The sequence below is a fragment of the Heterocephalus glaber genome, unplaced genomic scaffold, assembly GCF_053883595.1.
Source record: "Heterocephalus glaber isolate CG9 unplaced genomic scaffold, H.glaber_assembly_v1.0 deba00001124, whole genome shotgun sequence".
Taxonomy (NCBI): Eukaryota; Metazoa; Chordata; class Mammalia; order Rodentia; family Bathyergidae; genus Heterocephalus; species Heterocephalus glaber.
This window is the reverse complement of record NW_028258197.1, coordinates 768,117-786,005: the sequence shown is the minus strand read 5'-3', so window position 1 is coordinate 786,005 and position 17,889 is coordinate 768,117. Positions and strand designations below refer to the sequence as shown.

At 36.7% G+C, this 17,889-nt stretch overlaps 1 protein-coding gene across 10 annotated transcripts in view; it reads right to left on the bottom strand.

Annotated features, from left to right (window-relative positions):
• Tanc2 (tetratricopeptide repeat, ankyrin repeat and coiled-coil containing 2) overlaps window positions 1-17,889 on the bottom strand; it is a 469,601-nt gene that overhangs the window by 147,439 nt on the left and 304,273 nt on the right. For all 10 annotated transcript variants that reach the window (XM_013067044.3, XM_013067047.3, XM_013067048.3 and 7 more), the window contains one exon: window positions 8,111-8,236. In XM_013067044.3, the coding sequence (XP_012922498.1) occupies window positions 8,111-8,236 (126 nt within the window). The remainder of the gene's footprint in view (window positions 1-8,110; window positions 8,237-17,889) is intronic.

Here is a 17,889-nt window from a genome sequence, read left to right as displayed (position 1 = left end):
GGTAAGGTGCTCATTTGGGCTAATGAATCACATGGTAGTATCCTCTCTGACCACAGTTCCTGCTGAAGGGCAATTATTTTTTATATGCAACACTGTTCCCCATCCCTAACACTCAGAGTTCTATATATCTACAATAAGCCAATATATTTCTATAATTATATCTTGCTTTGCATTTTTTGAATGTAAGACACAGACAATAAAGTGCTTAAGAGTACAGTCTCTCTATGAGCCTGGTGTGATGGTGCTTGCCTGTAATCCCAACACTCTGGGAGGTTGAGGCAAAAGAATTGCAAATTCAAGCCCAGCCTGGGCAACTGAGAGACCCTATCTAAACATTTAAAAAGAACTTTAAAAGGAGATAGTGATGTAATTCAGTGCAAAGGCCCTGGGTTCAATCCCCAGTACGCCCCCCGCCCCAAAGAAAAAAAAATCAAAAAACCCCACAAAACAAATGAAAATCCGAAACCAGAAAACGAGTCTCTGGAGTCTGTCAGATGTGAACTGAATTCTGGCACTATCACTTACTAGATAGGTAAACAATAACAAGGCATTTAAATATTTAAATCACAATTTCCTCACTACCATTATTTACATCAAGGAGTGGTGAGGATTACGTAAGAACACATATAAAGCCTCAAGCACTGTGCCTACAAAAAAAAAGAACTCCAATAAATGGAATCTATCATCTTTTACCTGTTTAAAAGTGTCCCATACTTGATCTTTATCTCAGTGGACTTTAAAATTTGCTCATATTAGCTGTAAGTGATAATGGGTTTCACTTCAGCATATTTGTATATGTTTATAACATACTTGGAGTGTATTTGACTCAACTCTTATACCCTCCTTGGCCTTCTGTTCTCGATTCCTTTTCTTTTCTCTAATTGTTTCCCTTCTATTTTCATGTTATGTTTTTTCTAGATTCTACATATGATGTGATATTTGTCTGAGTCTTATCTCACTTATCATGATGCTCTCCAGTTTCATCCATTTTCCTGCAAATGACATGATTTTGTACATTATGGTTGAGTAATACCCTATTGTGTGTATAAGTAAATATATATGTATGCATGTAAATCATGTTTTCTTTATCCACTCTTTAGTTTAGGGATACCTAAGCTGCCTACATAGCTTAGCTATTGTGAATTCTGATGCAATCAACATGGGTATGTAGGTATCTTTAAAATATGCTGACTTTAATTCATATACCAATGAATGAAATAGGTGGATCAAATGGTGCCTCTATTTTTATTTATTTATTTTTGTGGTACCGGGGATCAAACTCAGGACCTTGTGCTTGCAAGGCAGGCGCAATGCCACTGAGCTAAATCCCTGGCCCTCTATTTTTTAGTTTTGTGAGGAACCTCCATCCTGATTTCCATAGTGGCTGTACTAATTTACATTACCACCAAAAATGTATAAGGGTCTTAAGTGTTTTAAGAACTCTACTGTATTCTATTAATGTGGGAATAACAAAAAGAGGCTTATTTTTCTTTGAAAAAAATCATACTTTGAATCTTTGAGTAACTCACATATTAAATTTCAGCTTTCTGACTGGTCTTATAGGAAAATATTTGTTGAGAAAAATCTGGAGTTTATCCTGAGCAGAATTTTCAGGAAGAGAAAAAAGATTTTTAGAGAATTGTAAAAAGAAACTAGCTTCACTACCACATTTTGGAGGAACTGGGTTTTCAACACTTGTTAGGAGGCTGCTACTGTCTGTACAATTTCTAACATTTAATACCTCAAAATGTAGGGAAAGTATTATTTTTGAAAATATGAAAACTGGCTATTTTAATTGGTTGGAGTTTAACAGTAACATTTCTAAGTGAACTTTGATTAATGAAACAGCTACAGCTTTATAAATAAAATGCTCCAGTTCTGTAATTTTATTAGTATCTAGGGGAAGTTATTCCATAAAAGCATTTTACATAAAACCCTAGGTCACTTATTGGATTAAAAATGTTTTAAAAAGTGTTATCTAAATAAATTATTGTTACTCTAATAGATTTAGCCACTTTGGGGGAAAATAATGATAAGAAGATTAATGGGGAAATTGATTCTTTATATTTAATTTAGATCTAAACACTAAATGGCTAGTAGCTATATAAAAAATGCTCAAAACCACAATGACATATCATCTCATCCCAGTTAAAAAGGGTATTATCAAAAAGACAAAACAAAATGCTAGCAAGGTATAGAGAAAGAACTCTGATACACTACTGGAATGTAAACAAGTACAGCCATTATGGAAAATGGTATGGCAGTTACTCAAAAAATTAATAGAACTGTAAAATGGTCTGGTAATCCTACTACTAAATATATATCTAAAAGAAATTAAATCAATATGTTAAACATCTGCACTCGCATATTTCTTGCCTCATTATTTATAAGAGCCAAAATATGGAATCAAGCTAATTGTCCAACATCAAGAGATGGATAAAAAAATGTGATATATACACACATGCTTGCAACCTTATTTCTGGATCTTGAATTTAGCTAAGAAGAAGAAAATTTTATCTTACATGTAAACTAAAACAATGAACAATGAATTGAAAAGGACTAATGGAAATATTCCTCTGTAAATGTGAAAGCCAGCCAGGCAATAATCAAGATGACTAACCAACCTCAGGGATGAGTGACTCAGTGGGCTAATACAAGAGCACTTAGCTTCATGACATGCATCTTAGTCAGGTCCATAAAGGATTCATTGTTTCAGGAAAGTAAGGGACTTAAAATGATGTGAAGCACTGATTTTATTTGATAAAAATTAAACTCATTGTTTTGACAAAGCCAAGTTAATTGTGGCAGGGCCAATTTCACATAAATTCTGCCAATGAATCAGACTATCATCTGCACATATGCCCTCTATCCTTGTGTCTATTAAAGCAGCAATTAACTAAACACAAAGCCTCTGAATAGCCTTTATGTAACAGAATTTAGTGAAAGTCCTAAGGGAACCAATTTATATTGAGAAATGAAGTTTTAGTTAATAAACGTAATCTTTTAAAAAAGAACATTGTGGTTATAATTTAACACCAGGTAGAGGTTAGGGTCTTATTAATAAGTTGTTAACTTATCACAGGTAGCTACTATCTGAAGTCACTATGTTAGCATTTGCTTTGTGCATTTAAACTTTTCACAAGTTCTCTTTTTATAGTCTGTCATTAGATTGACAGCATTTATCCGTAAAAACCAATTACCTCTTCAGTGTTTTCAATAGGTAGCAAACATAGTTTCTGTTTTTTCTATGGAATGAGACATTTCATTAAAATGGTCAATAAGTTTCAGGCAGATAATTTCTAGCATAACTCCACTCTAACAAAATGTTGATTCAATTAAAAATAAAAGTTCCAACTAATTTTAAAACTCTGAGTTAAAAACTTTAATAAAGTTAAATTAATTCAATTTACTATCAAAGATAGCCTTTGGGACTAGAAAAGGCTCATAGTGTTTAGTGTTAGAGCTCAAGCTCTTGGATGGCTGACAGCTAGAAATCTGGTAACTTGCTGCAAGGGGATCTTGCAGAGTGCAGTTAGGTGACCTTCTCCCTACTGTTGGGCTGGGTTCTGGAAACATCAGTTTTGGTAAAACAGTTGTTCAAAACAGTTGTTTTGAAAAGTTTTTTTTTAATAACAAAGCAAATGTTAATGTTAATACTCCACTTGTCCACTTGAGGTGTTAGCCTCAGCAGTCAAAAGACTACTACCAAAGTTATTACTGAGGCACTTGTTAAACGAATTTGCCTATATTCTGAAACCATATTCATAAACAACTTCTAATAAGCTCTCGAAGTACACTCTTCTCCATTCCTGTAAACAGACTGTATGGTCCTTAAGGCATAAATCTTATTTTCAATTACAGTAACACCCTCTAAGTTAGTGGTTTTTAAAGTGTGAGATGGGGACTCCTGTGGGTTCTGAAGACATTTTGTGGGAGTCCTCAAAGTCAAAACTCTTTATGATACTAAAAGTTTATTTTTCTTCTTCCATTGTCATTCTCTCACAACTGTACAGTGGACTTTTTCACAGCTACATAATGTTAAATGTAATAATGAGTCCACTGTTGCTTGTTAAAAATGATTATTTAACAATCTCTTTATTGTTTTTAAAAATTTGTTATATTTTAACAAAAACTAATACTTGACATATTAGTTTTAATTTCTAATACGGTAAATGCCAACTTAATTCATATAAATAAGTTTTTTAGGATCTTCAAAATAATTTTACGAGTATAGAGGGATCCCAGGATCAAAAAGTTGGAGAAACAGTGCTCTAAACAGAACATGCAAGACTTTATATAAAGCTTCTAAGAAATGTTTGTCATCTCAACTACTCTGTAGAGATGTATCTAGCAGACATTATTTCAGTCTTTGTACTTGGAATCAGTTAGTCAATAAACTTAGTACCCCTTGGATATGCTATATCCACATGACCACTATCATGTCTAAAGACTCAGAATCATTTAACTCTAGAATTGCAATAAAAACTACTTCAAGTGGGGTGTGGTGGCATATGCTTATAATCCTAGCACTGTGGGAGGCTGAGGCAGAATTGCCAGGAGCACAGCCTGCGCAACTTAGCAACTTAGTGAGACTTTGTCTTAAAACAAAAATTGAAGGAAGGGCTGGGGGTGTAACTCAGTGCAAAGGCCAGGGGTTAAATCCCTAAAAACACACAGAAAGAAAGGAAAGAAAGGAAAGAAAGGAAAGAAAGGAAAGAAAGGAAAGAAAGAAAGGAAGGAAGGAAGGAAGGAAGGAAGAAAGGAAGAAAGAAAGAGAGAGAAAGTGATACATCTTTGAGTAATACTTTAAAATGTAGAAAGATATACCACTATTCTAATATGGAAATACATTATTTCATGCATACTAAAAAGTTTTTAATAACGTTATTACTTTTGGAGAGAATAAGGTAACTGTATTTCAACCACAATCAGAATAAAAAATAAAGTTGAAGTATGCCTGTAATTTGTATGTTCTTTTAAATGAAATTAGCAAGCATGTTTTTTAAGAATCATGCCAAGAAAATAATGTGATTATTTTCTAAAAATAAGGCACAATGTTTTGGATATAAAGTTATAAAGACTTGCCAAGTTAAGTATACAGAAACCTAAGGAAAGCTTCTGTCCAAGTGTGTTTTTCTTTTCTCCTAATGTGCCTTAAGTCATATCATAAGCCCTACAAGTTATTTGTAAGCAGTAATCAAGATAACACATTACATTCTGAGAGAAGATTATTCTCTAGGGTCTCTCAGTTCTGAATTAGAGTAGTCTAATTTTAGAAGGTCAAAGTACTGCTAAGTAAACACCCCATCTCTTATGGATAAATGTACCTCACTGGATGGTATATTCTAATTATTTAGATAGCTAAGAGGAAAGCTCTTGAAAAATACAGACAACTTCAAGGAATTGAAACACTAAAGTTATAGCACCTTCATCACTGGATAAACTTCATCTTAAGTGTTCAGGTAAACAATAAACTGAGACACTTTTTCAAGGGCTATTAAATTACTATCATTATGCATGCACTGTTCAGGAAGAACAATTCTTTTTTTGGTCTGTAGACGGTTTATTTTAAGTGTGTTGAGCCATCTTTTACCCTCACCAGTCCCTGGGACTGTTTGGGATCTCCAGAGGGTCTTGCATGGGAGCTTCAGGGATATGGTTCCCTTGTGGAACCCACTCTCAATCCAGACACAGGCTTGAGGCTCTACAGTAATCCTGGCCTTTGCCCCTCAGCCTGGAAGACTCTGAGCAGGATAAGGTCTCTGGGAGTGCATGGACAAGGATGGGAGGTGCTTTTCAAAGACTAGGATCTTCTGTCCCCTGCAGCACCAGGCTGGCCCAGGGGTTCACTTAGTCCTCTCTTCTGGAGGAACCAGCTTGGCCTTCAGGGCAGCTCAGGTAGCATGGTGCCTATGAGAGGGCAGACTGGGCCAAAATCTCAGACCAAACAGCAAGCAGCCTGGTATGAAAGGTTAAGTGGGGAGACCCATACCAGGGAAGGTAATGCTTGGGGAGAGGGGGGAGTGAGAAAGAGGCAGCGACCAGGCAGAAAGTCAAATCTTTTATTGGGGCAGTGGGCCACTGGGGGCAGGCCAAGGGCCCTCACTGCACAGCTTGTTCATTGGTGCTGCCTCCAGAGTCCTGAGGCTTCATCACATCTGGAAGCTCCGGCGGGCTAGAGAAGGGCTTGATGCGCAGGGCCTGAAAGGTGTCATCTGTTGGGAAGGGACAGAACTGGAGGTGCTCTGACTCCTGTCCCAGGGCCTTGACATCACCTGTGGTAATCCTTTAAGTAATCCCTGGCCCAATAGTGGCTTCAGTTCCCACTGCTACCCTAGCATAAAACAAATGAACCTCACTTTCCTCCTTTTCACCTATACTTTCAGGAATAACAATTCTATTCCTAAATAAATAGTTATGCTTTGGAAAAATCCTTTGGAATGCACTTTTGTGGTTTTGAGTGTCCAGGTGAAAGCTCAATACAATGAAAAAGTATCCTAGATAATGTCTGTGTGTAAACATCAAGCTCATCAGAATGTATCTGACAAAATCTTATGAAATCTTTAGATACTAGAAGCAGCTAGGGGCTATCAGGTATTAGTAAAAATCAAATGAAGGATTCTCAAAAACAATACAACTGAAATTTGTCAATTTTTTCCTACATAGTGTAATACCTCCATGATTCAATGATTAGCAAAGCAGAAAATAATAAAAAAAAGTCAGTTTGTTTTTCAGTAACAAAACGCAAGGTGACATCAATGTGGCATATTTTCAAACAAATACGAAGGTCTGTGTAAGAAAGTAGTTGTGTCCAATTTTCTTATTATAGTTGGGCACTGTGGATTTAAAACAAACAAATTGTTTGGTCTTTTGATTAGATTTCTTCAGGCTTTGGATATTATCAATCTAAAGTACTGCTTGATATAATTGCATTTTCTATACTGAAAATACATAGTTGCATATAGGAAGCAAATGGTTTATAGAAAACTGAAGAAATGGTAAGCAAAATGGACAAAACAAGAACTGAAACCATGACTGAGGCTATCAATGATGGCTGATTGAAGTTTGGCAGTTGTAGCAATACTATTAATTATTTTATGCTACTATTTGCTTAGCCAACACTGAAAAACTGTCAGTACAATGGCTTTCAGAATGGACAACAGGCATGTATAGATTCCTTTCTGTGGGAGTTAAGTATGTGGTATTATACTGCTTAGGGTGGGACATAGGACAAGGGAAAAAAAGGGGAGCAAAGGCAAGATGAAAAGATTCCAGGATAAAAAAGCAAATTCACTTGATGTGGTAGAAATATGGACTGCTAGATATTAGATGAAAGCTGACTATATGTTAAAGCTATCAGAGATAGTCTTGTTTGTTTTGAGCAAACAAGAGGCATAAACACCAATAGCAGACCCCTCAACAAGACCATTATTATAACAAAATGCCAGTCTTTGACAACATCAGGTGCCTGCTTGCAGAAACATGCAGCATGCCACAAAGAAGTTAAGAAACAGATGCCTAACTGGAAAAAGGGTAAGTTGTTTGAATGTTGCCATAACAGTCTTAGCAATACTGTATGAAACTCAAGAAAATAAAAATACTGCATGCTCCTAGAAAAAGCCACTAGAATGAAAATGAAATTCTCTAGAAAAATATATGATTATTTGCATAAAATTTACCAGTAATATGGCTTAAAATGAAATTGATCAGTCACTTAGGAAATCCAGGCTCTTAAAAACATTATTTTCTCCATTACTACCTACCCTTTACCTTTGTTTTCTTTCAGAACTTCAAGGAATTGATGCTTATAATTACTGATGATTACAATGTGTTTCTATAATGAGTAAAATCTATTTGTGGAATTAGTTTCATTCTAAAATAGATCATCCCTCCCGCCCCCCCCCGCCCCCCCCCACCCCAGTACTGTGCTTACTAGGCAGGCGTGGTGACATTGAGCTACATCCCTGGCCCTGATCATCTCATATTTTAAAGGAGGCTTAAAAAAAAGTTTTAAAATAGAAGGATAAAGAGGAACTTTTTGACTGTTGCCCATTTCCACCGGTTCTCTTGCATCCCAAAGCGCAAAGCCAGGAAGTCCCCTGCTTCTAACCTCTTAAATCCTGCTGCATTCGTGCACCACCCATACTCTGTCTTGGGATTCGAAGAGAAGTTCTCAGAGGTGTATGTCTCTGCTCATCCAGGTAAGCAAGATCTTCCAAGTGGGCAGAGCTGGTGGCTGATGAGACAGAAAAGTTTAGTTAGAATAAGTTTAAAAAGCTTTTTTCATCTAGTCTGTTTCACCTAAACTTTAGAATTAGGGCTTATTCCAATACAAAATATATATGTACAATACATAATACATTTATTTTTATGCCTTTAAAAATCCAAGTAAATTTAAAAAACACTTTTTACTTTAAGATAGGGCATCATATCCCCAGCACCAAAAAAAAAAAAAAAAAAAAAAAAAAAGATAGGGCATCATAAATCTGTGCTTTTTAAGAGATTCTATTACACTAAACAGAAGGTTATAATATTTCCTATTTCAAACAGAAATAAGTAAGCTAAAACATAAAAATCTCACTGCATAAAGTAGTAGCTAATGGTAAAAGTTATTTCAGATTTACAGCGAAAAAACAAAACAAAAAATTGCCAGGCCAACACCCTAAAATGCCATTTACTTCTAAATGCTGAATCATGAAAGCTGTAATAAAGGCAACAAACATGAAATTTCTTTGTTACCTAAACAGTAAGTGGGTTTCACCTGAAAATTAACAGTGAAGTGAAAAATTCATTTTACATGAATGTTTCAAATTATAAGAAATATTAAAGCATCTGTTTTAGATACTTGAAAATATTTGTTGCCAACTTATCATTAGTGAGAGTTTAGGTGAGAGGAAGATTTTCTATGGCTGCTGGGTCTTAAATATTTTGCCACCAAATTCCTGGAGAGTACTTTTGTATATGACAAATTATATGTGTTGAAATTTATAGATGACATGGTGATCCTCCTTGAATCAACCAATAATATATACCACTTTATCTAACAGCTAATTATAAATGAACTCTTTTTATAAAAATAAAGGAGCAAGAGGAAACAACCTAAAATTTTCTCAGCATAGGTATGTAAGTAAAGTTGTATCCCTAACCTCATAAATAAGTTGTTTACAGTGATTGACCTTGGGTAATGCTACGTATTCACTGATATGTTCATTTATTCACCCAATAAATATAACTTTTTGAGACAGAGCCTTACTATGTAGTTTAGATTGGTCTTAAACTCACTGTGTAGCCTAAGCTGGCCTCAAACTCCATGTGATCCTTCTGCTTCCACCTCCCAAGGACTGAGATTACAGTTATGCCTGGCTCAAATGTAACATAATTTTATGTGGTGGTTCTGGGGATTGAACCCAGGGCCTTTGGACTGAGCTGGGCCTGAGCACCTCCTATTTAAAATTTGAGATAGGGTTTTGTTGAGTTGTCCAGGCTGACAGGAGTTGTCAATCTTCCTGTCTCAGTCTCCCAAAGTGCTAGGATTACAAGCATGTGCCACTAAGCCTGGCACTGTGCCGTAACAATACCTTTACTATAGTTTTTAATCAGTCTATAGTAGTGGTGGGAAACTTATGGCACACATCCACAGTGGGCTGTTTGTATCATTGAAAGCTCTAAAAAGCCTTTCAATTTGCCATCACTGGTCTATAGGAAAGAAGATGACACAGCAAATATTTTACAAGGTATGTAGCATATAACATTTAAGAGAATATTTCTGTTAAGAGTTATAGGGACAGACTGTTTCTTACAGCTTGTTGTATCCAATAGCTATCTAAAGCTCAACTCTGTTCTCTTTCAAGGAGGTTGGATAGTTTATGCTTGAATATGTCCAATGACAGGAACATATAATCTCCTGAGACATCACATTTCATCTTTGCAAAGGTCTTTTATTAGTAATATGTTTTACTTTATTTCTCTACCTCTTTTCTCTTGATAAAAATGTTTCTTCTGTTTATTCCCAAAAGAAGAATGAACAACTTTTAAAAAATTAATTAATAAGGTAAAAAGAAATCAAGGAGTTGGACACGGTGGTGCACATCTGTAACCCCAGCACTTGGGAGGCTGATGCAGGAAGACTGCCATGAGTTCAAGGCCAGCCTGGGACATATAGTGAGTTCAAAGCCAGCCTGAACTACATAGCAAGCCCCTATCTCAAAAACCAAAACCCAAACCCAACCCAACCCAACAAGGAATAAACATTTTAAATTATAAATATTCATGACATACTAGGTAGTGTGCAACATGATTTTATTAAATAATGTCTTATTTTATTTTTATTTATTTATTTATTTTTCATTAAGTTTATTGGTACATTTTAGGTATACAATACAGTTACATTCATCATTGGGATCTTGTACCTTTATATGATTTGTCTTGGTTCTTATTTTTCCCCATTCCCCTGCCATCTGTTCACCTTCTCCTCCCTTCCCTATATACAAAAACTTTGTTTCCATTGTTTTCCTTTCCTCCTATTTTTTTGTTTTCCTTTTTTTCTTTTTTTTTTTGGTACCGGGGCTCGAACTCTGGTCCTTGTGCTTGCAAGGCAGGCGGCAGAACCACTGAGCTAAATCCCCACCTTCCCTTCTTTCCTTTCCCCTACCCCACCCACTTCCCCTACTCCTTTAGACCTTTTCTTCCTATTTCACAATATCAATTATACATTTTGATCCTTATTTACACTTTTAGTTTTTCACACTAGAGAAAATATTTGGTATTTACATGTGTGTCCTATTTTAAAGAAGAACAAGGAAATTAGAAAATATAGCAATTAAAACAATGAAGAAATTATATATTTTGAAAAACTCTATTCTTTTAAGAGAAATTCATGGGATTCTTGCTTGGAAAGATGACGGGATGCTCCCTGTTTCTTTACTAAAAACATTCAAAAGAATTTTCAGCCTTTAATATGTTACAACAGTAAAGTATAATTTCCATTCCCTTCCTGGAAATTCTGAACACAAATATTCTCTTAATTTTACTAATTAGTGATAAAACAGTCATTATGTGTATCCTTTATATTACAATAGTCTAATTTTCTTAAAAGATTCAAATCTGAGTGCAGAGGAAGAGGGTTCTGGGCTGCCACCACACTGCTCCCAGCTCAGAGGAGGAGGCTTCCAGGCTGCCGCCTGCACTGCTCCCAGCACAGAGGAGGAGGCTTCTGGGCCGCCGTACCACTGCTCCCAGCACACAGGAGGTGAGCCGCGCAGGTGCCAACAGTAGACACACCCCCTGATCCCCCTCCGCCTGTCCAAATGAAAAGACACATAAACAAGTCTCAAAACCAGACTTCTAGATCACCTACAGCAACCCCAAAGGGAAATGAGATGGAATACTCTGATACTCAACCACCTGGACTCCCTGAACTGGCAACAAAAGAGGACCTGGAAAAAATGAAATCAGAAATAATTTCTCAGATAACAGCAGAGATTGTGCTCACAGTGCAAGACATGATTAATAAATCTAGAGAGGAGCTCAGGAACATGATGGAATCCCAACATAGGAAACAAATGGAATCCATAAAACAGATGCAAACAGATTTCCAGGACATAAAAACTCCATTGAAAGTCTACACAGCAGAATGAGCCAACGCGAGGATAGAATTTCAGATACAGAAGATAAGATTGCAATTAGTGACCAGGAAAAGAAAAATTGCTTCAAAATTGTAAGGGACCACAAGAAATCAATCCAGCAGCTGCTAGATGATGCAAAGAAGACTAACATAAGACTAACTAGTATGGAGATACCTCAAAGACCTAGGACTGGAAGTCCCATTTGACCCCACTATTCCACTGCTGGGGATCTTCCCCAAAGAATTAAAAGAATCACACCACAGTGATATATGTGCACTCATGTTCATAGCAGCACAGTTTGTGATAGCTAAAACTTGGAAACAGCCCAAATGCCCATCAACTGGAGACTGGATAAAGAAAATGTGAGGTTTTTTTTAATAAAATGGAGTACTACTCAGTCATAAAAAATGAGAAATTAGAGACATTTATAGCTAAGTGGATGCACATTGAGGCGATACTCTTAAGTGAAATAAATAGGACATACATGTGTAAATACTGAACAGTTTCTCTGGTGTGAGAAACTGAAAGTGTAAATAAGGACTAAAATGTATAATAGGTAATGTGAAATAGGAAGAAAAGGGGCAAAGGGGAAGGAAGTGGGAGGGCTAGGGGAAAGGATAGAAGGGAATGGGATTAATATAAGACAATGGAAAAATAGGAACAAAATCTTTGTAAATAGGGAGGAATGGAGGGGTTGAAGGGAGGGCTGGGCAAGGGTGAAAAACAAGAACCAAGAGAGACTATGTAAAGGTGCAAATTTCCAGTAATGAATGTCATTATATTGTATACCTAAAATGTACCAATGATTAGAATGAATAATCAATAATGCAAAATAGGAAGAAAAGGTCCAAAGGGGTAGGGGTGGTGGGAGGGGCAGGGGAAAGGAAAGAAGGGAAAGGAAAAATGATGAGAAATGGAAAAAATGGAAATAAAGTCTTTGTAAATAGGGAAGGGTGGAGCGGGTGAAGGGAGGGCTAGGAATGGGGAAAAAATAAGAATCAAGATGCATTATGTAAAGGTCCAATTCCCAATGAGAAATGTAATTGTGTTGTACACCTACAATGTACCAATAAAAGAATTTAATAAAGTGCAAAAAAAAAAAAAGACTGATTGGAGTCAACGAAGAAACAGGAGAGAGTGCAACTGACATAAAAAAACTGTTCACATAAGTAAAGGCATAAAACTTCCCAAGGAGGGGAAAAGAACTTAACATACACATAAGTGAGGTATATAGGACTCAACTAGCCTTGATCTAAAAAAATCTACACACAGGCATATAATTGTTAAGATTCCAGAAACACAACAGAAGAACAGAGTTCTACAAGCAGTGAGAGAAAAGAAACAAATCATATACAAAGGAAAGCCCACCAGAATCACAGCAGACTTCTCAATGCAAACCCTCAAGGCAAGAAGAGCTTGAAGTGACGTATTTCAAGCCCAAAGGAAAACAGCCTCCAACCCAGACTGATGTATCCTGCAAAACTATCTTTCAAAATGGATGGAGAAATAAGCTACTTTCATGACAAAGAGCACCTTAGGAACTTCATGAATACCAAAGCAGCACTCCAAAAAATTTTAGACAATATCCTAGGAAAAGAAAATGAGGATCACAGCCCCAGGAAGGCCAGCAGAATGAATCTGTTGGGCGCAACAAGAAATTAAATGCAAAGGGGGAAAATCCAACAAAAAGAAAAAGTCATGACAATGAAAAGTCAATATGTATCAGTTATAACCATTAATGTTAATGGTCTCAATTCACCAATCAAAAGAAATAGACTGGCAGAATGGGTCAAGAAGCAAAACCCAACACTATGCTGCATACAAGAAACACACTTAATTCAAAAAGAAACTGAGACTGAAAGTTAAAGGGCAGAAAACAATACTCCATGCGACAGGAACCCCCCCAAAAGCAGGAATAGCTATAGTCTTTGCAGATCAAGTGGATTTCAAACCAACCGTGATTAAGAGAGACAAAGAAGGACACTACATCCCTGTAAAGGGAACAATCCAAGAGGAAGAGATGACAATCATAAATATATATGCACCAAATGCTAGTGTGCCCAACTATATAAAACAAATATGGACATGAAAAGTCATATTTGCACTAATATAATAGTAGGGGGTGACCTCAATACCCCACTGTCACAAATAGATCAACTAAACAAAAAATAAGTAATGAAATACTAGAACTCAATCGAACTCTTGAACAAATGAACTTAACAGATGTTTACAAAGTGTTCCACCCCACAAAATCAGAATACAGATTCTTTTTAGCTTCACACAGGTCGTTCTCCAAAATAGACCACATACGCTTATGGAACATGCTTAAGTGCAAAGGAAATGAAGTTATCCCCTGTATATTATCAGACCATGGTGTGATGAAATTGGAAATCAATAGCAAAACAAACCGGAAAAATTTCATAAACACATAGAAATTGAACAACACACTTCTGAATAACCAATGGATCACAGAGGAAGTTAAAGAAGAAATCAGACAGTTCCTTCAATTAAATGACAATGACATTACAACATATTAGAATCTATGGGACTCAATGAAAGCAGTCTTACAAGGGAAATTCATAGAAGTGAATATTCCTATTAGGAAAACAGAGCGAGCCCAATTAAACAACCTGATGCTGAACCTCAAGCTTCTAGAAAAAGAAGAGCAGGACAAACTCAAAGCTCATACAAGGGAGAAAATTATAAAGATCAGAGCAGAAATGAATGCAATGGAGACTAAGAGAATGATACAAAAAATTAATGAAGCCAAGAGTTGGTTCTTCAAAAGAATAAACAAAATTGACAAACCTTTAGCCAACCTTATCAGAAAAAGGAAAGAAAAGGCCCAATAGCATCCAAAAAACTGAAATACCTAGGATTCAACCTAATGAAAGAAATCAAAGGCCTCTTCTCTGAAAACTACAGCACTGTGTAAAGAGAGATTGAAGATGATATCAAAAAATGGAAAGACATCCCGTTCCTGGGTAGGAAGGATCAAAATAGTGAAAATGGCCATACTTCCAAAACTGCTATATAGATTTAATGCAATTCCAATTGAGATCCCAGCAGCATACTTCACAGACCTTGAGAAAACAATCCAGAAATTCATTTGGAGCAAGAAGAGACCCAGAATAGCAAAAGCAATTCTAGGTAATAGAGATATAGCAGGGGGTATCACAATCCCCAACCTGCAACTATACTACAAAGCTACTGTGATTAAAAAAACAGCATGGTACTGGCAAAGAAACAGACTTGAGGACCAGTGGAACAGATTAGAAGATGCAGAAATAACTCCAGACACACTCACCCACCTCATCTTCAACAAAGGAACCAAACACTCTCACTGGAGGAAAGATAGCCTCTTTAATAAATAGTGCTGGAAAAATTGGGTGTCAACTTCTCAAAGATTAAAACTAGACCTATATCTCTCACCATGCACTAAACTAAAATTGAAATGGATTAAAGATCTAAATATTAAAATAGAAACACTGAATTGGCTGGAACAGAGGTTAGGTAGAACTCCTGAAGACATTGGTGTGGAAAAAGATTTTATAAACAAAACATCAGTTGCCCATGAACTAGCACAAATAATCAACAAGTGGGATCTCTTCTTATTAAAAGGCTTCTGCACAGCAAAAGAAACCACCAGCAGTGTGAAGAGACAACCTACAATGGTGGAAAAAAATCTTCACCTGCTCTTCCTCAGACAAAGGTCTACTATCTCGAATCTATAAAGAACTTAAAAACACCAGGCCTCCCAAATTTAAAGACCCAATCCAAAAATGGGCATCTGAAATGATCAGACTTCTCTCAGACAAAGAAGTAGAAATAGCAAATAAACACATAAAAAAATGTTCAACATCACTGGTCATTCAAGAGATGCAAATGAAAATAATGCTGAGATTCCACCTCACTCCAGAAAGAATGGCCATTATCATGAAAACAACTAATAACAAATGCTGGCGGGGCTGTGGGGAAAGAGGAACACTGCTCCACTGCTGGTGGGAATGTATACTGGTGTAACCACTGTGGAAATCAGTATGAAGATACTTCAAAGAACTAGGGCTAGAGGTCCCATTTGACCTAGCTATTCCCCTGCTGGGTATCTTCCCCAAAGAATTAGAAGAATCATACCACAGTGATATATGTGCACCCATGTTTATAGCAGCACAGTCTATAATAGCTAAAACTTGGAAGCAGCCCAATTGCCAATAAACTGGAGACTGGATGAAGAAAATGTGGTTTTTAAAAAATAAAATGGAATACTATTCAGCCATAAAAATGAGAAATTTGAGACGTTTATAGCTAAATGGATGCACACTGAGGTGATGCTCTCAAGTGAAATAAATAGGACATACATGTGTAAATACCAAATAGTTTCTCTAGTGTGAGACACTGAAAGTGTAAACAAGGACTAAAAGGTATAACAGATAATGTGAAATAGGAAGAAAAGGGGCAAAGGGGAAGGGGAAGTGGGAGCGGTAGGGGAAAGGAAAGAAGGGAATGGAATTAATATAAGAAAATGAAAAAATGGAAACAAAGTCTTTGTAAATAGGGAGGGACGGAGGGGTTGAAGGGAGGGCAGGGTAAGGGTGAAAAATAAGAACCAAGAGAGATTATGTAAAGGTGCAAATTTGCAATGATGAATGTCATTATACTGTACTCCTAAAATGTACCAATAAAATGAAATTTTAAAAAGATTGAAATCTATATGCATTCCATAGCTTCTCTTAGGGTGGTCATAATCCCAGAGACTCCAACAGTATGTCCACTAAGATAGGTCAGTTGGTTAAGATTGATAACTGACTCTAAACAGAAATCTCCACCAAAATCCTTTTCCTTCTGCCAAGGCACCTGGCTACACAAAATTCAGAAACTGTTGTAACACACTCTTCCTATAAACTCCTGGTACTATGACAGTTGAGGTATAGTAAATATATTTGGGGATGGTACTGACAACAGGGGAACGTAACGACTTCTTTGCTCTTTCTCCGTGCCTCTCCAATGCCAACAAACCACATAAGCTATTAGCAGCTGACCCTCAACTTAAACACTATAAAAGACATCATAAAACATCATAAAAAAGCTGGGAAGGCTCTTACCTTTATGGCATCTCCCAAAATTACTCAACTAAACAAGTTCAATGTTACAATGAGGATTGTGAATCCATGTACTCAACATGCAAGACACAATAATAGCCCAGTCTCTCCTTGCAAAGGTAAGATGAAAACACCTCTGGTGACTCAGGCTTTTTACCCTGCCATAATGGTTCAATAGCAAAGGTGGTAGGGAACTAGTGAATATCTCCATCTGCTGCTCTCCAAGATGTGACTGTGGCACAAGGAAATACTGGCATGAATTCACCCCTTCCTACAGCCATGTTGTTTATCTCTGCAGTTCTTCCCACTAGGCCTGCATCAAACTTTGCAACTATTGCCATTAGAGGCAGACTATACTTCTTTGCCTTTGACATTAGGTCTGGAAATCTGACCTGCTTGGACCAATGGAATATTCATAGACATGACACAAGAAGAGTTCAAAATGTCCTTGTGTAATTAGGCTTCTCTTTTTTGCATCTGTCAACACTGTGAGAAAGTATGCCCCTTGGTCCAAGGAGGATGAAAGAAATGAGGTCGATCTGGGGTCAGTCTTCAGCTTGGAGCCAAGCCCACCCAAACACAGCAGAGATCAATCAACCTCTAGCCAACCTGAGAGGTACAGGTGAAAACAAATGACTGTTTTAAGCAGCCATATTTTTGGACTTGTTACACAACATTATTGTACCAAGAGCACAATGATACACCTATGGAACTTTCTGCAGTTGAGTATAAGCTTAGGTTACAGTAGTTTGAGCCCCATACAGGCAGAGACTATATATGTAAATAATTCTATTCTTAGTAATATCTTGCATAAAATAGGTGTTAAAATGCTTATTAATTTGTTGAAAGGGAACTAAGGACTATTTTGGCAGGCAGCTTTGGCAAGCATGGTTTCAAGAACACAGGTTAACTTATTTTCTTTTGTACTGAGTCTATAAAGGTAGAGGAATATTCTTACCAATGCTCTTGTGACCTGAAAAATGACACTGGCTTTATATTTGGTCAGAAAGGTGGAATAAGCTAATGTCAAGAATGAATGTAGGAACTGGGAATGTAGCTCAATGGTTAGAGTGCTTGGCTAGTATGTATGAAGCTCTGAGATAATCCCTAGTTTGTGGTGGTGCATGCACTCACATGCACACCCCCCCCAAACAAACACGTACACA